The following is a 20014-nucleotide window of genomic DNA, read 5'->3' on the forward strand; positions in this document are numbered from 1 at the left end:
AAAGGTAATTCAGGAGCTTACCAACTGTGGTGTGAAAATTCAAGGTTGGATTGCAATGTGAGCCGAGTGGCAGTTTAAGGCAGAGAACGCCAATTCCCAGCTTCAGAAACTTACTCATGGGAGTGAATGCCCCCTTCTGTGATAAGATAAGATTTGCAATAAGTAATATTTAAGACAGCAGGGTTCAAGATTCAAAAGAATTTATTCGTCACATGCTCAGTTATACATGTAGAATACATATTGCTTCTTAGGCTGTGTGTACATTTTAACAGTAAAACCCGCTAAAAAGTAAATACTAGAAATATATTAAACAATGCAACTCTAGCAAGTACCCAAATAAGTAAATAAACAACATACAACAGTAACAAAAGTGACAGATTAAATTGTAACATAAGAAAGTGACATCATCAGCATCTGAAACAGACTGGGATGGGAAGTGTCCTTGATGCTTTTGATGGCTCTGCTCTGTCAGCACCTGGTATGGATGTTCTGCAGGGGGGGCAGATCAGATCTGATGCACTCCTCAGCTGCTTTAATCACTCTTTGAGGCACTTCATGGTACTGTGCAGTACTGTCACTCAACCATGTTGTGATGCTCATTGTCAGTATACTTCCAACTGTGGCTGAGTAGAGGGTTTTGAGGTTCTCAGAAGAGACCTTAAGCAGTTGATGAACTGCCTCGGTAGATCTGTTCGGATGATAAGCCAACTGAAGAGGGTCGATGGAGTTGGAGGAGCAGATGCAGCTCTTTATGAGGTTCTCAAACACCTTCATGAGTGGTGATGGTAAAGCCTCCGGGTGGTAGTCATTCGGGCAGGAAGGCTTGCTATTCTTCAGTATTGGAACAATTCTAGATCTCTTGAGGCAAGCAGATAAATTGGAGTTAGCGAGGACACCAGTCAGCTGATCCACGCAGCTTCTCAGAACGTGCCCGGAGATGCACTCGGGTATGGCACCTCTCCAGGTGCTCATGTGCTTCAGCATAGAATAGACCCTTTAAAGTCATTGCACATCAGGTATACAATGAGATTGCAGTGCTTCTCCGGCCAGTGCATAATGAATATAAAAGAAAGCCCTGTTCCTCATGCACGGACGCTGCCACCACAGCTGACCTGCTGACGTTGTCACCCTCAGTTAGCAAGTAGTTACTATTGCTAGCAAGAAAGCGAATGTTGGGGGTGCTAACCTTCTAATTAGGTGTAGAGACAAGTTCAGTTTGTTTGCGAGCATAGAGTCAACACTTAGAGAGGAGGTGTTTTTACCTCTGATCTGTAATGATGCACAGTCCAAGCCATAAGCAACTCGAGTCTCTGAGGTGAAAATGGGACTCCATCCACTTCCAGGTGTTTGTGCTTATAGTCTAAGCAGCAGTTTAGTAGTTCTGTCCACTCGAAACTAGAAGAAAGATTCAAACAGTCTCACAGTGTGATCCAGGGTTACACTAGTGAGTCATGTTTCAGAGAAACAAGAGGTCCCAGTTCGCGATGTTGTGCTGGAACTTTACTCAGGCCATGAGGTCATTCAGTTTGTTCTCCAGAGATTGAGCTTTGGCAAGTAAATTGCTGGAAAGTGGAGGATGGTGTGGTCGCTGCCTTAAGGGCAGATTATAGTTCTGCGTCTATCGTCTTGACGTGTTGCTTTGCTCTGGTCGCGAACCACTTTTCATGTTATGGTTCTGCAACCATAACATGACTCTCGCGAGTCGCGAGAACTTCGGTGGGGGGAGTGTATATATTCCGCTGACACGCTGATCCTGGTCAAAACAACAATGGCGCGTCTGCAAGATACTATGGAGATGGATATGGAGTTGCTCGACCTTGAAGAAGAAAGGATTCTGCTATTGGAGTTGGCAAAAAGACGAAGGAGGAAGCGTAGGTGGTCTGTACGCCCGTTGAACCAGACCAGGGAAGAGACTGGGGAGTTTGCTACACTTGTTAAACCCGGAAAAGCACACCGAGGACCAATCACAGCCGCTTTTGTCTGCGCACTTCCGTTGGTGGTCTGCGTGCGTCTGTCGCGTAGTCAGGATTTTTTTGAGGTGCACGAGAACGCGCGCAGAGCCTCTGCGTGGGGGAGTGGTCAAGATTTTGACCCTCGCAGAGGCTCTGCGTCCGAGCGTCAGAGGCTTTGCGTCTGAAGCATAAATCAGGCTTAAGTCTAAGTTGTACTGCAGCACTTTTTCCCGTCACTTAAGAGGCTCACCACCATTATGGTTGCCGATGCCCGGAATATCTTTGACAGAGAACACCTCCAAAAACTGGCAAGATAACTGGTGTTTTAAGTTAAAATAAGTTGCTCTGCAACAAGTAATGGAAGCTGAGCACAATTGTGTAAGTAGGGCAAACAGAAAAAAAAAAAATAAATAAATCAAAAAAGGCAGGTACAGGAATTCTCACAAGCCCCCAGCTGAGTGCTTCGGTGTTGAGTTCTCTTAAGTGAGCAAGACTGACATAACTCTGTGGCTGAAAATGGCAAGAGGGATGGCTCTGATTGGGGTTTGTGCAAATGCACCAAATAGCAGTTTGTATTACCTGATCTTCATGGAGTCTCTTGGAGGCGTCATTCTGTGCGAGTCATGGCCTGCTAATACCTCACACCATATTCGAGCATAAGTCAGTTCATAAGTATACTTGGTACAAGAACAGCTTAAACATAGTTACAACTCTAGAGGTCTCCCATACGTAGCAGGGGAGGACTTGGGGCATGGAATCTGAACGTGCAATGTTCTGTGTCTCCAAGATTTGTGGGTGTAGGTGCCTGTCGTGACAAAAGAAAAAACGGGGGACATATTTTTAGTGTTGCTCCATTATTTGTTTTTGTTGTGCTCAAGCCAGCTGAAGGGGGTGGATTTCCGTTTTTGGTCCTGGCCAATCAAACCCTGGCCAAACCCGGGTTTCTTTCCTCCCAATGTTTTTTTACTTCCTGGTCAGTGCTCGTTTCAGGCAATCCTTCCCCAACGAGCAGCCTTTGCATGATGTTGTCCAGGCGGTTTGGTCCACTTACTAAAGCGGTGTGAAGGTGAACCACAAGTGAAGGAATTCTTTGGCATTCACCAAAACCATCTTGGTATGAAAGCACCCTTACAGTGGTAATACAACCCATTTCTCTCTTCATTTTTAAAACCATCCTTTTTGTCCGAGTAGAAACCAGGGGTGTGGACTCGAGTCAAATGTCTGAGACTCGAGTTAGACTGAGAATTTTTACTTGGCTGCACAGACTCCATTCCAGCCAGTACACAGAAACATGCTACAAAAGTTTTAACCAACAAGTATGCAGTCTGCAAAAGCTACAGCAAGGACATAAGAACCCAATCCTAAAGTCATTCGCCCCTCTAAAAGTTTCCCTCGTACTGCCGCTAATAAGATCTACATGGTGTTTTATTACTGATTACCAGACACAGCCAGTGAATCCAAGATTAGCATGGAGCTGGCTCGGCAAAAGTTGTCAGGAGGAAGGATTTTATTCTATATACTAATCAGAAATGTCCAGCTGCTAGCTTACCACTTGTCACTTGATGGTTAACACAGTAACTTAACCTCACAAATATATTTCACTCCAAAGACATGCATGTTAGGTTGATATGTGATTTAAATTGCTGCAGGCAGAGTGCTAATGGTTGTTTGGCTCTGTGTGCAGATCAAGAGTGTAACCCACCTCAAAGCCAATGCCAGCAATGCTACTAGTAATCTTGATAAAAAAATTAATCTTTTGATTGCTTATTTGTATAAATATGAACTCTTCTTGGCATGATTTGTATAAGTTATTGGCCGTTAAATTAGCAACAAAACATCAGCTCTTTAAATGTTAATTGGTGAAATGCTGCTTGAATAAATGGTAGTAAACTTAATATTTCAAGATTCAATAAAAAAAAAAAAATGTATTTGATGAAGAGCTTGTGATGACTTGGCTGTGACTTGAAACTCAGTGTTGAGGACTTGTACTTGACTTGGACTTTTCAGTCTTGACTTGTGACTTGAGTCTAGGCTTGAGTAGAAAGACTTGCAAAATAATGACTTGGTCCTACCTCTGGTAGAAACTGAAAAAAAGCTATGAACAACATTTAATAAACGAATAAAATAAAGAAATATTAAAAAAAGTATATAGACTCACTTCTGCACTGGCTCAACACCAAACTTCATCAGCAGTCTGATGGCAGTAGGAGCTGTGTAAAACTTCGTTACGTGATATTTGTCTACAATCTCCCACAAACGGCTCACATCTGGATAAGTAGGCAGACCCTCAAACTGGAACAAACAATGAAACACACAACAGATTAACAAAAAAAAAAAGGTTATTCAATTCAGGCTTTGCAGAAATATAGGAAAGCAGAATGATCCTATTTAAAATATATTGTTTTGAGCACCAATGATTATGATGGCATTTACAAATTCAAACTCACACCTCATCCTGACTGAAAGCGAGCGGGCGAAACTGACGCGATACGACGACGAAATTTCGCGAGGGTGTCCTGATATGCAGCGTGACAATTATGTCGGGAGTGATTCTATTGGTTCAGAAAGTATTCACTTGAAACACCGAGTTCTCTGGCGATTGCCGCCCATACGGCCTCCCTTCGGTTCAGATCTTTGTGGTACGGATGTTTGGGTCATAAACCATTGGGTGCTGTTCCACAGTAAAGATCAGCTTCTCCTCGTCCATTTTTCCCTGAGTGATGCTGACCTGTTGCTAACTAGCTTGTCAACAGGAAGCAGCGTGTTCATTTCAACCAATAAGAACGGGACGCTGCCGTGAAATGTCGTCCAAATAGAGACAGTGCGGGCGATATTGTAAGGGGTCGGCGTCATCGCTGGACGGAGCGATATAGCTCGCGGCATGTCAGGACAGGCTGATTGAAAAGTACGCATTCTAATCATTTTTTTTTTTTTTTTTTTTTTTTTTTTTTTTTTAAATCAATAGCTCGCGTTCAGTCAGGATGAGGTGTCAGGCTGTCTACCAAATATGTCTACCACAGTTTCTATGACAGTGAAATTAAAGCCTTGGTTCCATCAAGCTCTGCAAATATGAATACAGTATCATATTAGAATCGTGACAAAAAATATTTGGGCCTTATCAGGTCATAAATGTAGTTAAAAACAACCTCGAATGGACAACAACACAGACATCTTATGTCATGTCACATATTATACCCTAATTTCTTTAATAGGAATTTTAAAGGTAAAAAACAGCCAAGTTCTAATAATCAAATGTACTTGATTAATTGATCCTTTCTAAGTGTGACCATCTCTACAAAAGCTGAAGTTTGGCCAGTTTGCTGGTCTGGAGCTCAGGGCTAATTCCAAACAATCTGGATTCTACAATAATGAAGATTAATCATAAGTGGAAAACATTTTTGAACAGTTGCCAATCTTTGCCTGGAGTGGACATCCCAACAAGGTCACCCCAAGGTCAGACTGTGCAATGCTCGGAGAAAATATTCAAATTCAAGAATTCATGACTAGGACTACACAGGTAAGGCTTATTTGGAAGGGTTGCCATAAAAAAAGCCTCCTGTTCTGACAAAAAATATACAGCTGAAGTTTTCAATGATGCGTCTGAACTAACCACAAGAACGAGCACATACCATACTTCTAGAACAATGTTTTCTGGAGAAAAGAGACCAAGCTGGAGATGCTGGACAAAATGCACAACACCAAGTTTGGTGAAAACCCAAACACAGCATATCAGGACAAACACCTCATATGAACCGTCAAGCACAGTGACAGAAGGGTGATGATTTGTCTCTTCAACCATGATCTCCTTTGTAAACCATAGTATTCTACTGTCAAATGGGATGTCATCTATAAGGCAGCTAAAGCTTGGCCAAAACTGGGTGAGTTGACAGGACAAGGATCCCTGGGACAGCAGAAAAATTTACAACAGAATGACTTGGTAAAGTAAAGAATCAAGGTGTTGCAATGCCCCAGGCAAAGTCCAGACCTTAGCTTGATTTAAATGCTGTGGCAGGTCCTTCAGAGAGCTGTGCAGATATAAATGCCTGCAAACCTCAATGAAAAAAGGAACAGTGTATAGAAGAGTCAGCTAAAATTTCTCCACAACTATTACTTCCAAGTTATTGCTGTAAAAGGTAGTTTTGGAAGCGACAGAATTATTGGATGTACTTGTTTTTTTTCCACACATTGCTTCATCACTTTGACTTGGCTTTTGTTAAATAAATAATGTAATATGTAATATATCATGTGTTGTTGTTAATGAGATTGTATTAAACCAATTTTAAACCAGGAGATTTTTTATATGTAAAACCTTAGAATCTAATCTTTTACCATTACTGTAAATATATACAGCTAGGAACAGAAATCAAATCAAGTTAATCAATAGCCAGAAGTGAGCTGGAGGCATCTTCAAGACCGTGTAAGCGTGTGCTTGCAGCCGGGGCTTGAAGCTCCATGCTAAATTCCTCTTTGTATTCAAACTGTGGGGCTGCTGGACTTGGAGTATAACCCTTAAACACGCAGAAAAATATACTGAAAGAGTCCAAAAATTGGGGTTCCAAGCAATTTACGCACAATGCACAACAGCAGTATATAAATAACTGCATAGTTGCAAAAGGTGTGCATTAACAGTACTAATCAGAGGAGGTAAAAAATGTTTTAAAAAAGCACTCAAACATGTATATGCAATTACCAATCACCGTGAACAAAAGGTGTGTAACTATTCACATTAAGAACCCAGCAGAAAATGCATCTGTGAGAAAGATTTATTTTGCATATTTTAGGTTCAGAGCTGAGTGTAGAAATAAGTGAAGCAAACGGAAGGGAATTTAACAGACTTCTAAAGGCTGCGACAAAGCCAATTGTACATTTTTTGATTTTTGTACGTTTTTCCAATAGTTTAAGGAAGGGGTGACTGGTACTTTCTGGAACTCTGAAAAGTCATGAAAAATTGAATAGGTGTTTGCAGCCTTTCTACTTTGTAATATTGTAAGGTATAGTGGCAACACCATTTCTATAACTGATACAAATAGACCACAGAGAGCGTTCACAGAAATGTTTAAAGACTATCAAGTTTGCAATCGATTGGTGCACAATGCAAAGGAGTGTATAACATTGTTTTATTTACATTTTGTCAAATGATTGCAGTCAGATGTTTGAGTCTATGTGGCACACATGTGCCACAACTGGTGCAACTCTAAAACCACAGTGCCCTTCAACATAACACATCCCATTTTAGCCTCCGATTCTAATTTTCACTTTTTAATTTTGTATCACTGTGCACCTTCCCAACATGAAGACCAATTTTAACCTAAATAGATGGGAATGTAATATTTAGACATGATGCTCTTTAACTGTATGCATCGGCATGACAAACAAGACATAACAATTGGAATATAACTGACAGACAATAGGGAGAGTGGAATGTGATGTCCGTGAGAATAAAACACAGTAAACCTAATGACATGGGTAAAACAACACTGTGCACAGAAACAGCACAGAGAAGAAAATCAATTCTCACAAATTATGTGTTCATTTGCCAACTCTGGATGGCTGTGACGTCACATTCCATCAGCCAAATTGTCTGTAGTTTATGAAAACAGAAAACTGAATAATATTTACGATGGCACTCACCAGGACACTGGTTGCCCCATTGGCCAGGGGGCCATAAGTGATGTAGGAGTGTCCAGTGATCCAACCAATGTCAGCTGTACACCAGTAAACATCATCAGACTGGTGGTCAAATACCATTTTGAAGGTTGCGGCACAGTAGAGCATGTAGCCGCTGACTGTGTGAAGAACTCCCTGCAGAAGGAAAGGTTGGCAAACAGAAAAAAGTTAGTTAGTTAGATATGATATTATGACAGATTAATAATCTGTTACACAGTTACACTCAAATATTCACATGGCTTAACCAAATCTGCATACAATAACAGTCAGGCTTAAATTGTAGTCAACATTTCACTTCCTCTTTAAAATGAAGTCAGTCATTTGTCAGATTGACATGTCCATCTTGTATGTGAAGCCGAAAACCCAAACTAAAATCTGTATTAAATATTTAGCTTTTCACTCATTCATTAGTTCATGTATTCTAACTTATCTGGGCCTCATGCAGTTGTATGCAGAACTTTGTGCAATTTACGTAGACAGGGCTGAGAAGCTGAAGATGCACAGCAGCTCTGCCACAGAGACTCAGACATCCAAAATCTGCTCTGCAAACTTCAAATATTCATTTTTGCTATGAGCTCGCAGGCAAGAACTCATTCGGAGTAACGTGTACATCAGTGTTTGACAGTAAAAATCAAAAATTCTGTGGCTCATGCAGAAATTGCACTTTACATGCAGTCTCTCGTTGCTTTTTGTTGCTTCTTCTAACCCCGTGTTAAAGAATCTAATAATTGTTGAGTGAAAATTTAATGAGTCCTTCTATTTTTCTGACTCAAGTCTTAAGAAGTTAATACAGTCAATTCAAGTCAAAGTTATTTATGAACACATTTAAAAACAACAGAGGTTGGCCAAAGTGCTGTACAATAAGAGAAACAAGAGAACAACATCACAAATAATAGATCAAATATCAGAAAACAACACAAATAACTAAATGTCAAAAGCTCAAGCTGAAATGAGTTTTCCAGTTAGCTTTAAAATGATCCACTGTTGGCGACGTCCCAATGTGGCAGGGAAGGCAGTTTGGGGCCAAACTGAAAATGCTCCTTCACCCCTGTGACCTTGGGACAGCCAGAAGCATCTGATCAGTAGATCTCAGTGATCTTGAAGGAGTGGGTGCAGATAAAACATTCAAGAGAAAAGAAGTGGCTAACCCATTTTAACACTTAAAGCAGGGCTCAGTAATATGGGGTTTGTTTACCATGCAATACACACCCCAAAGCTGTAGGGGGAGCTCCGTAGAAAATAGGCGACAGTCTAGCCAGACTGTCGTAAACCCACCAGAGGCAATTTACGGTTTATTTTTCAAGACACTGGCAGAGAGTTGGAGAAGTAGAGATGCTTAACTCGAATCTTTTGGGCAATCCGGGCTGATTCGATCATTTCGAGGAGGGGATTCGAGTTATACGGACCACTTGAATCACTTATTAAAAACAAACAAAAAAAAAAAAAAAAACCTTTCTGCCGTTTAGTGGCTATGCGCCTCGCCTTTTTTTTGTCCCATTTATCAATTCATTTTGATAAATCAAAGAGCAGCCTACGGCTACAAGTTAATTCATTTATTTTTGTCAAGTAATAATTCAATGCCATTTTATCTGAAAGCCAGACACAACAGCTAGTGTGTGCATTTACACAGCGACAAATGTGGTAGCATTAGGTGAGGCAATGCTGAGTTTAGACCTACAAGTAAACAACATGGAATGATCTTGCCCTCCCTATATCACTAAATGATTATTTTTCAACGACTGTACAAGATGCATGAAGCCACGCTAACCGAGCCTGTAGCTGCCGACTGGGCGCTCGCTCGTCAAGTCACGAGACAGAATCGAAACTCCGAGTTGGCATGGATCCGCTACATGCCCGTCTGACCGCTGAATCGCTGGCTCTAGGTGACTCAGCGGTCAGACGGGCAAGTAGCGGTGGTTCTGCCATCACGATATCTATTACAAACTATATTACAACTCTAGAAGCTAACCGCATTCAATTTAGCCGTCGACAGCTAATGGAAAGGGGGTGTGTCTCTCAGGCTACCTGGCTCGGCTCAGAGCCCTTTACGACCTGCCGTGAAGCAGTAGTTCTCGGCTCTCGTGTGTCGTGAGACTTCCAGAGCTAAACAAAGCACGCGGCGCCACAGGCAAAGTTGCAAGCGCTGTTTCGGGCTAGGGCCACCAGATGGAGATGGAAATGTCACCGTTTTCATCTGAACGGGTCAGCCAAGCAAACTGATGATTGCCAAGCAATTTTATGACCATGAAAAAGTTGCATAGCATGTCTTTAAAAATAAAGAACAAGATCTGACTGGGAGCCAGAAAATTGGTGCGATATGATCACGCTTACGTCCGCCTGTTAGTAGCCAAGCGGCCACATTTTGAACAAGCTGCAGGCGAGACGGCAGAGGCCAACTAAGACCGTTTCAGTGGTCAAGAAGGCATCTCTTTCTCAAAATCACAAAATAAGAGGAATGGTTTTACCTTTGAGAGGATTCTGAGCTGAAAGAAGCTCACTATGATGAATGTCTAATGAAAACTTAAAACCAATATAAGTTTATAAAGTTCTGAAACTTTGTGGACAACAGTCTAGATAAGTCTAGATAAAATATGGAAACTCCCTAAACTGGGCCGTGTCATTTCATTACATTACACTTAGCTGACGCTTTTTATCCAAAGCGACTTACAGCTATTTAGATACAGGGTATTGGTTACAGCCCCTGGAGCAATGTGGGGTTAGGTGCCTTGCTCAAGGGCACTTCAGCCATGGATAGAGGTGTAGGGAGAGGTAATGGCGGGATTTGAACTTGCAACCCTCTGATCTTAAGTCCACCTCCCTAACCACTAGGCCACGGCTGCACACAATTTCACTTTATATGGATAAACTTCTCATATATACCGATTCAAAAGATATTACTAAAGTTGATACATTGACCAACATCAACTAACTCTTCCATTGAAACACATCAAAACCTTAACAATGTGCAAATATACTTCACCGTTTCGTGAAAAAGTCAGAAAAAAATAGAGCTGCTGTCCTCAAGTCACGAAGAGGCACAAAATACATCACATAGATTATACAGTGCCAACAATATGAGGCAAAAAATACCATGAACATCATTAACCAAAAGATATAACCAAATACAAACCTTTTATACCTTTTTTCTATTATGTGGAAGTATCTCTGAAACATGTATTTTGAATAACGCTGGTCAAAATAGCAGCCAGACTGCAAGGATTCAACTTAGACGATAAACAAATCCTCACATTCTGCTTGCTTGAACCAAACAAAAAAACTTTTTTGCTCGTTTATACTTATCTTGGAATGGAAACTGCTGTTAAAACGAAGAAATAAAAATGAGTCAGATCACGCTTCCTTTCATGTTGTAATTTGTCCAGCTCTTACTGCACAACAAGCACCAGCTGTTAAACTGGGGAAATAGTGTATGCTTGTTTACAGAAATATATATTTTACATGTTTGGCTGTAAGGACCTTAGTATGGATAAAGTTTGAGTGTGTTCAGTAACTAGCTCCATTTCTACAATGGATGCTACACTAGCTAAATATTTAAGCTGAGCATTTTGAAAGACCACATCAATCAGCACTCACTGAGCAGAAAACATTTATTAGCTTTTATACAGTCACGCTAAAGCACACCGCAAAAGAAATCCACCCACTCAGATGGTAATAAAGTATGTCAGTTTGTGTGCTCCCCCTACCTTTGGTCTGCCGGTTGAACCACTGGTGTACAGAATAAAGAGAGGATCTTCAGACTCGCACCACTCCGGTTCACACTCATCTGAAGCTCCATGCATCAGTGTGTGCCAACACAAGTCCACCTCTGGGTTCCAAGGAACCTGCTATATGACAACACACAGATCAGTCACAGACACCAACAAAGAAAAATATTCAAACAAACAAGACAAACGTAGAAAATGGAATTTAAAAAAAAAACATTCATAGCAACAAATCTTTCTACGATCTTGACCACAAAACAAAATTGAAATAAAAATATAGCTGCAAGCAGCGATGTGGGGGTCCTAGCAGAATGGCACAATAGGGAAGGCTTGGGCTGCTCAGGAAGGCGTCGTGAGTCCATGCACCAAGTTTGGCATCGATACATCAATGCATCGCAGAGATACGGCCAAATGTCCCATTTGCGCGTCGGCGTGGAGTTTGATTGGCTGCCGCGGTTACACGGAAGTGAAATAAAAAAATCCACATGATAACTTATGTGCGGCTTGGTCTGAAGATTCTATTTGCCAAGTTCCGTCGAGATTGGACACTCTCAGAGGCCTGAAATGCTTTTTGAAGGTTTTCGATTAAATTCAAAATGGCGGACATTCCAAGATGGCGCTGATGACGTCATGATATGCATTGACCTCGGCTGCATCCAGGGATTCTACTGGTACCTCATTTGTGACATGTGGACAAAGGGGTCCAAAGATATGAGCAAAAATGCATTTTTGCTACTTATAGCGCCACCTATAGGCCGAACGTCACCAAACTTCTTGGGCCCCTTACCTTAGCAGTCTTGAGTCTGTGTTATAAGTTTGACGTCATAACATCAAATGGTTGCCAAGATATGACCTCACTTCCGGTTTGGGGGCGTCAACCTCGAGTTTGATTGGCTTTTATCGAAAAATGGAAGCCTAATTAAAAATTCCACATGATAACTTTTGTGCGGCTTGGTCTTAAGAGTCTATGTGCCAAGTTTCGTGAAGATTTGACAATCTGTGTGACCTGAAATGCTTTTTTAAGCTTTTTGATAAAATTCAAAATGGCGGAAAATCTAGGCATACGCAAATTGACGTCATAGGGTGCGTTGGACTCGTCATAATCCAAGGATTCCAATGATGTCTTGTTTATGAAATTTGGGCCAAGTATTCAAAAGTTATTAGGCTGAATGCACTTTGAACTTTGGCGTGTTGGTGGCGCTAGAGAGTAAGCTTTTGGGGCATGAAAATTCTTGACATTGGCTTTAGCACTTGGCTGATTACGTGTGCCAAATTTCACAACTTTTTACCATAGCGTTCATGGGGCTGCCATAGACTTCAATTGCAGCAGAAAGTAGAAGAATAAATATAGCTGCAAGCAGCGATGTGGGGGTCCTAGCAGAGTGGCACAATAGGGAAGGCTTGGGCCGCTCAGGAAGGCGTCGTGAGTCCATGCACCAAGTTTGGCATCGATACATCAATGCATCGCAGAGATACGGCCAAATGTCCCATTTGCTCGTTGGCATGGAGTTTGATTGGCTGCCGCGGTTACACGGAAGTGAAATAAAAAAATCCACATAATAACTTATGTGCGGCTTGGTCTGAAGATTCTATGTGCCAAGTCTCGTGGAGATTGGACAATCTTAGTGGCCTGAAATGCGTTTTGAAGGTTTTTGATTAAATTCAAAATGGCGGACAATCCAAGATGGCGCAGATGACGTCATGATGTGCATTGACCTAAGCTGCATCCAGGGATTCCATTGGTACCTCATTTGTGATATTTGGACCAAGGGGTCCAAAGATATGAGCAAAAATGCATTTTTGCTACATACAGCGCCACCTATAGGCCGAACGTCACCAAACTTCTTGGGCCTCTTACCTTTCCAGTCTTGAGTCTGTGTTATAAGTTTGACGTCATGATATCAAATGGTTGCCAAGATATGACCTCACTTCCGGTTTGGGGGCGTCAACCTCGAGTTTGATTGGCTTTTATGGAAAAATGGAAGCCTAATTAAAAATTCCACACGATAACTTTTGTGCGGCTTGGTCTTAAGAGTCTATGTGCCAAGTTTCGTGAAAATTGGACAATCTCTGTGACCTGAAATGCTTTTTTAAGCTTTTTGATAAAATTCAAAATGGCGGAAAATCTAAGTATACGCAAATTGACGTCATAGGGTGCGTTGGACTCGTCATGATCCAAGGATTCCAATGATGTCTTGTTTTTGAAATTTGGGCCAAGTATTCAAAAGTTATTAGGCTGAATGCACTTTGAACTTTGACGTGTTGGTGGCGCTAGAGAGCAAGGTCTTGGGCCATGAAAATTCTTGAGTTTGCTTTTGGCACTTGGCTGATTAAGTGTGCCAAATTTCACAACTTTTTACCATAGCGTTCATGGGGCTGCCATAGACTTCAATTGCAGCAGAAAGTAGAGGAATAATAATAATAATAATAAATATAGCTGCAAGCAGCAATGTGGGGGTCCTAGCAGAATGGCACAATAGGGAAGGCTTGGGCTGCTCAGGAAGACGTCGTGAGTCCATGCACCAAGTTTGGCATCGATACATCAATGCATCGCAGAGATACGGCCAAATGTCCCATTTGCGCGTCGGCATGGAGTTTGATTGGCTGCCGCGGTTACACGGAAGTTAAATAAAAAAATCCACATAATAACTTTTATGCGGCTTGGTCTGAAGATTCTATGTGCCAAGTCTCGTGGAGATTGGACAATCTTAGGGGCCTGAAATGCGTTTTGAAGGTTTTTGATTAAATTCAAAATGGCGGACAATCCAAGATGGCGCAAATGACGTCATTAAGTGTGTTGACCTCGTCCTTATCCAGGGATTCTACTGGTACCTCATTTGTGAAATGTGGACCAAGGGGTCCAAAGATATGAGCAAAAATGCATTTTTGCTACATATAGCGCCACCTATAGGCCGAACGTCACCAAACTTCTTGGGCCTCTTACCTTAGCAGTCTTGAGTCTGTGTTATAAGTTTGACGTCATGATATCAAATGGTTGCCAAGATATGACCTCACTTCCGGTTTGGGGGCGTCAACCTCGAGTTTGATTGGCTTTAATGGAAAAATTGAAGCCTAATTAAAAATTCCACATGATAACTTTTGTGCGGCTTGGTCTTAAGAGTCTATGTGCCAAGTTTCGTGATAATTGGACAATCTCTGTGACCTGAAATGCTTTTTTAAGCTTTTTGATCAAATTCAAAATGGCGGAAAATCTAAGTATACGCAAATTGACGTCATAGGGTGCGTTGGACTCGACATAATCCAAGGATTCCAACGATGCTTCATTTGTGAAATTTGGACCAAGTAGTCCAAAGTTATTAGGCTGAATGCACTTTGAACTTTGGCGTGTTGGTGGCGCTAGAGAGTAAGCTCTTGGGGCATGAAAATTCTTGACTTTGGCTTTGGCACTTGGCTGATTACGTGTGCCAAATTTCACAACTTTTTACCATAGCGTTCATGGGGCTGCCATAGACTTCAATTGCAGAAGAAAGTAGAGGAATAATAATAATAAGAAAAGCTACTAATCCAATGGGTTCCTGCAGCTTCGCTGCTAGGACCCCCAATAATAGGAAAAGCTACTAACTCAATGGGTTCCTGCAGCTTCGCTGCTAGGACCCCCAATTAGGTTCAGAAATGTTCCATGCAGACTAGTAGAGGATCATAGTAAAAAACTTTAGTTATCAAAAATGTTATTTTATTTTGTTTAACTAGAAATTAGAAATTATTGTAAAATTTGAGCGTCCGTCAACACTTACCAAGATAAGATAAAATTATGCTTACAAATCACATTTAATAGTTTGATGGTTTTTTTTAGTTACATTTTTTGTCTTCATTTTTTTTGACGTTTTCCAGTTTTGCTCCTCTTGTGTTTATTGATTTATTTAATTTGGGTGGTGTGGGAGCAGACACAGTCATTATGGGGTTTTGACAGGTAGCAGCAGGTGGGAAGCTGCAGAGAAGTGTGTAAGACTCCAACTCTGCATCCTGGTCTCAACCCTGGGTTGTCATGTTTTTGGATGACTAATAAATTCATCCAAAGTGGGATGGATGCCATCTCTCCTAATCAGACCAGGTTTTCCACAGAAAGATTATTAAAGCCAATTATCTATGTAGCCCATGTTGTTTGCTGGACCATCTAGACAACCAGCGATTGAAGGAGGACATGCGGCTAAATATGTCATCTCATGAGTCCGATGTTGTTTTAGTAAAATTAGTAAAAGGCCACGTTTCTGACTATGGACCTGCCAATTATCAGCGGGTGTATCGCTGATTAAAACATTCTTCCTGACCATCATCCGCCTGCTCGGGCATGTTGGAAGACAGCTAACAGGATTAGCTATGCTAGGCACATTAGGTGGCTCATCACCATAGGGACCTGGCAAACCATGACAGCATCTAAACTAAAGCAATACTGTCTATGGAAATCATTCAGGTGTCAGAGAAAAATAATGGAATTGCATTGTCATCTGCATTTCTTTCTGCAAAAGCTTAAAAATGAGTCTGCAGTTACAAATTAGCAAGCTGTTGCAGCTGGCTAAACAGGAGGAAACATGGCACCAAGAGTGCCATCAGTGGAAAAAGTGAACAGGATTATTAAACTCCTTCAAGAAGGTAATTCAACCTTGACTGTGGAAAAGGATGTTGGGTGTTCCCAGTCAGCTGTGTGAAATTTAGAGAAAGTAGGAATGAAATGGAAAGGCTGTAAAAGGGGAAACCTACAGATCAACTAAGGAGGATATTAAAGAAGCAGGACAATTCTCTAAAAAAAAAAAAAAAAAAAAAAAAAAAAAAAAAAAAAAAAAACTTAATGGTGAACAAAACAGATTCTACAAAAATTGAATTCCATAATTTTTTTTTCTTTTTACATTTATTCCTGTAACCATACAGGAGTATTACAAAAAAATCTGCTTACAGGTGAAAATTCCCTTTGAAAATGAAAACAAAGATGATAGAGGGGATTAGTGGAGGAAAGTGGTTCTGAAAATACCTGCAGAAGAGGACGTGTTTTCTTTACTTTTCCTGTCTGTTTCTCCTGTTGGATGGGTAGAGAAAAAAGGCAAAAGAGGAGGAACAGGAAGTTAATGAGGGACAGTAGTTTTCAAAACAAAACTCAAGAGCACAAAACGGAAAGCAAGTGTCTCTGATGTTAAATCAAATTACGACTGACAATTTTTGGGGGGGGAAAAATGCACTGGGGCAATTAAGCTAAAAGGGAAACAGCTGAGGAAAAGTCAGCAACAAATATTTACAAAACAACTCGAGCTGAGCAGAAATTGTACCATGTGCACCGATAAATTCTATGTTTATGTCTTACTTTGCAACCAGCTGCTCTATCTTCACATAGTGTGACACCTATCAAACAAAAATCAGTTTGTAAAAATCATGACTATCTTACTGTGATTAGTGATTACTATACAATCTTATTATTGCACTGATTATACACTTCCATTTTAAGGATTTTGAGGAGTTTCCAGCATTTCCATAGCAGTTTTGTAGCAGAAGTCATTCCAGTTCAGAACAACCTACACATTCTTTAAACATCCTTCAGCTCTTGGGACTTTTCTCCTTTCTCCAACCATGGCCACAGCATTGAAAAGTACAGTTTTATAGGAATCTGCACAGGAAGTCCTGGGTTTGTAAACTGGAAAACCTCACCCGGGCAAACTACTCTCCGTCTAAGTTTTCATCGCCAGTCCAAAATTCTCATGAGTACTAGTTAAGACTTGTTTGACCTTCAGTGCACATCCTGTAGTGAATGAAATTGGGAACTGACATGCTCTACTTCTGCTTTTAAATAATCTGATTCATGAACGATGCAAAAACTAATTACTCCTCATAATCCTATATCAAATCTGTTTTCAACAAAACTCAACAATTCAAAACGAAATACAATCTAGAACAAAACCAACTGCCCCTCCATCATAAAGCTGTGACAATAGGACAAATAGACATACATCTATCACTGTGTTTAGATTTAGGCATTGTAACAAATGAGACGGCAAACTGTAGCGTGACCTCTGTATCCCATACCCACCAAAATATTAAGTTGAAGAATAAGTTATTACACAACAAAAAAAGATCATGAACTTATAAATAATATTGAATTTTAGAAACTTGACGGGTTATGCCACGACAGGACTTTGGCTAAATTGACACATAACAATAGCAAATTAAACAATGTTTTCAACCACACGTTGTAGTGACTTTCTGAGCTGGACTGAAAATCTTTAAACTCGAAGGTGTTTACCTGAAGATCAGGGCACGATCGTTTGGCAGGTGGAGAATGAGCACCCACAATCTCCACTGGTTTACTGGATACGTGCTTAAGCATTATACACCTCTGAATGGGAAAACCTCTGCACAAATACAGAAACATAGTATTTATTATACCCTCATATTCAATTAACATAACTGGAATTTTTCACTCTTTATGCACATTTTATGAGGTTAAAAGTTAACTTCAAGGAGTTTTATAGAAATCTGGAGAATCTAAAGAATTGTCTGCGGTATAATCTACTGGTTAGAGAAGGAAGATAAAAGTAAGACATCGTTTAAGACTAGGGCTGGGCGAGTTAACTCGTTATTATCGCGTTAACGTGTTAATTATTTAACGCATTAACGCAGGCTTTGTGATTGTAAAAGTCTGTTGCTCACAGGCTTTTATTTTGTAAAAGTCTGTTGCTGTCTGCTGCGGAACCGGAAAAGAAAGTAATTGGCGGATCCATCAAACATGGAGAAGGGTACGGATCTTTTACTTGGCCATTTTCATTTTAAAGTTGGACATCACCGTTACAGGTGCTCCTCGGTCTCGGTGTGAAGCTCACGGAGCTAACCGGCGCTAATTCCTGTTTTACTTGTTTCAACATAAAAGCATTTATTTCAAAATACATTTTAAAAAAACTCCTGCATTTACAGCCAAGTTGAATTGTCTTCTCACCATAGTAGTGCCTGTCTAAAATATCACTTAAAGGCAAAACACACAACTGATAGCTGCAAGTCATTCAAGGAAACAGACAGTGGAGCGAGGCTTCTACATAAAAACTACAGAAAGATGCTGATGTTAAAAGTGTGTTTGCACAACAAATGTTATGGCACTTTCATTCATATGGCAGCAGATTTAAAATAAAACTCAATGCTAAAGGCTATACACTACTTTTAAATTCATTTTTGGATTTTGCGTACAAATGCGATTAATCAGGGAAATCATGTGATTAATTAGATTAAATATTTTAAATCGTTGCCCAGCCCTATTTAAGACATTTGCATTGCTGCACTTGAAATGTATCAAATGCTTTTCCAATTAATGTCATAATTAGTATTTTGTTTACCAAGTGTTCCTGCTTCTTGGACATTTAATCCAACTCTCACCAACCATTGTCTTAGTGTTCATGCTAACCTAAACACAGAGTAAATAGCTGATAAAATTCAAAACTTGGTTAAAAATGGGGACACACACACACACACACACACATTTCTTAATGCTTTAATTTAAAATGCTGTAGACTCTAGAGAGAAACCTTTGATATTTACATACTTCATGCTGTTCAGAAAGTTACAGACATGGTGGGAGACGAACCCATTGTAAAGCTGTAGGTGAAGGGTCTTTCAGAAATTGATCAATAAAGTAATCCAGTTCTTTAGGTCTAAGCATTTTGAGTTTCAGCTGGATGTTTTAATAGGAACACTAGGATAAGGAACTTTCACAGTCTAACAGTTAATCATTAAATTAAAGCTGTAAGCAGCAATGAACAGCCCTTGCACATTGGCGGTGCTTCGGCCCATGTCATGACAGAGGGCCCTGGAGACCTCTGTAATGAGGCATTCATCACCCACCTCATCAAGGACGACACTTGAAAGAAGTATGGATGGGTTCCTCTAAGTAATCATTAGCGGGCGCTGTGATCATGAGTGGATACTGATGTGCAAATGTGTTCAGGCAAATACATTTGTCAATCATGCAAAATATGAGTGTTGAAGAACAATGCAGTAAGAGTTAGAGCAACTTCCTCTCTCATGGCAAAGTCCTCATACAAGTGCGCAGAGATATGGCGATACGAGTATATTAAGTAAAACATCTGTTCAAGTTGGGACCATAATGAAACATTTGAAACATATGCAACTTTGCCGAAGATCGTATGCATATATGTGCCAGTTATAATGACTTCGTGTTCCATGGCGATTTTTCATGCTTCGTACGGTGAACAAACAGGAATGAAGTCAAGTAGTACCTTTAAAGTCATACGCATTTTTTTAACCAACTTTTAAGAGAATGGGGTAAATAAGTAAAAACCTGTTCCTGTTTACAGTGGGCGAGACTATGGCGTTGAAAGGTTTTTGTCATATAGATCTAATCAGGGCACAACAGTGGCGAAACTCTGTAAATGTTATGGATTTCAGGTGATATGACTTATAATCACTTTTGTGGTAATGGCGTGCCATCGAATTTAGACACGTTGCCATGAACACACCTTGCATTGAAAGCTTGAAGTTTCTTGGGTGAAGCATCATCAATGTGGTGCCACAAAAGGTACAGTATTCAGTAACTTAATGACAAGGGCTGTATGCTTATACTGAGCACATTTCATGGTGATATATTCAAATCTGTAGGAGGAGTTTACTAAAATATGAGGCCTAAAAAAAGGCACCCGAATGAGTTTTCTAATGAGTTTTGTGGTC

General features: G+C 40.5%; 1 protein-coding gene across 2 annotated transcripts in view; it reads right to left on the reverse strand.

Annotated features, from left to right (window-relative positions):
* acss2 (acyl-CoA synthetase short chain family member 2) overlaps nt 1–20014 on the reverse strand; it is a 64155-nt gene that overhangs the window by 23384 nt on the left and 20757 nt on the right. Inside the window, exons 8-12 of one of the 2 annotated variants that reach the window (XM_075475350.1) lie at nt 17586–17694; nt 16326–16370; nt 11321–11458; nt 7584–7754; nt 4111–4244 (exon numbers count right to left, since the gene is read on the reverse strand). In XM_075475350.1, the coding sequence (XP_075331465.1) occupies nt 4111–4244; nt 7584–7754; nt 11321–11458; nt 16326–16370; nt 17586–17694 (597 nt within the window). Of the gene's footprint in view, nt 1–4110; nt 4245–7583; nt 7755–11320; nt 11462–16325; nt 16371–17585; nt 17695–20014 lie in introns of both variants that reach the window. The other variant, XM_075475349.1, reaches the window with a different exon arrangement.

The sequence above is a fragment of the Odontesthes bonariensis genome, chromosome 10 (genome assembly GCF_027942865.1).
Source record: "Odontesthes bonariensis isolate fOdoBon6 chromosome 10, fOdoBon6.hap1, whole genome shotgun sequence".
NCBI classification, from domain to species: Eukaryota; Metazoa; Chordata; class Actinopteri; order Atheriniformes; family Atherinopsidae; genus Odontesthes; species Odontesthes bonariensis.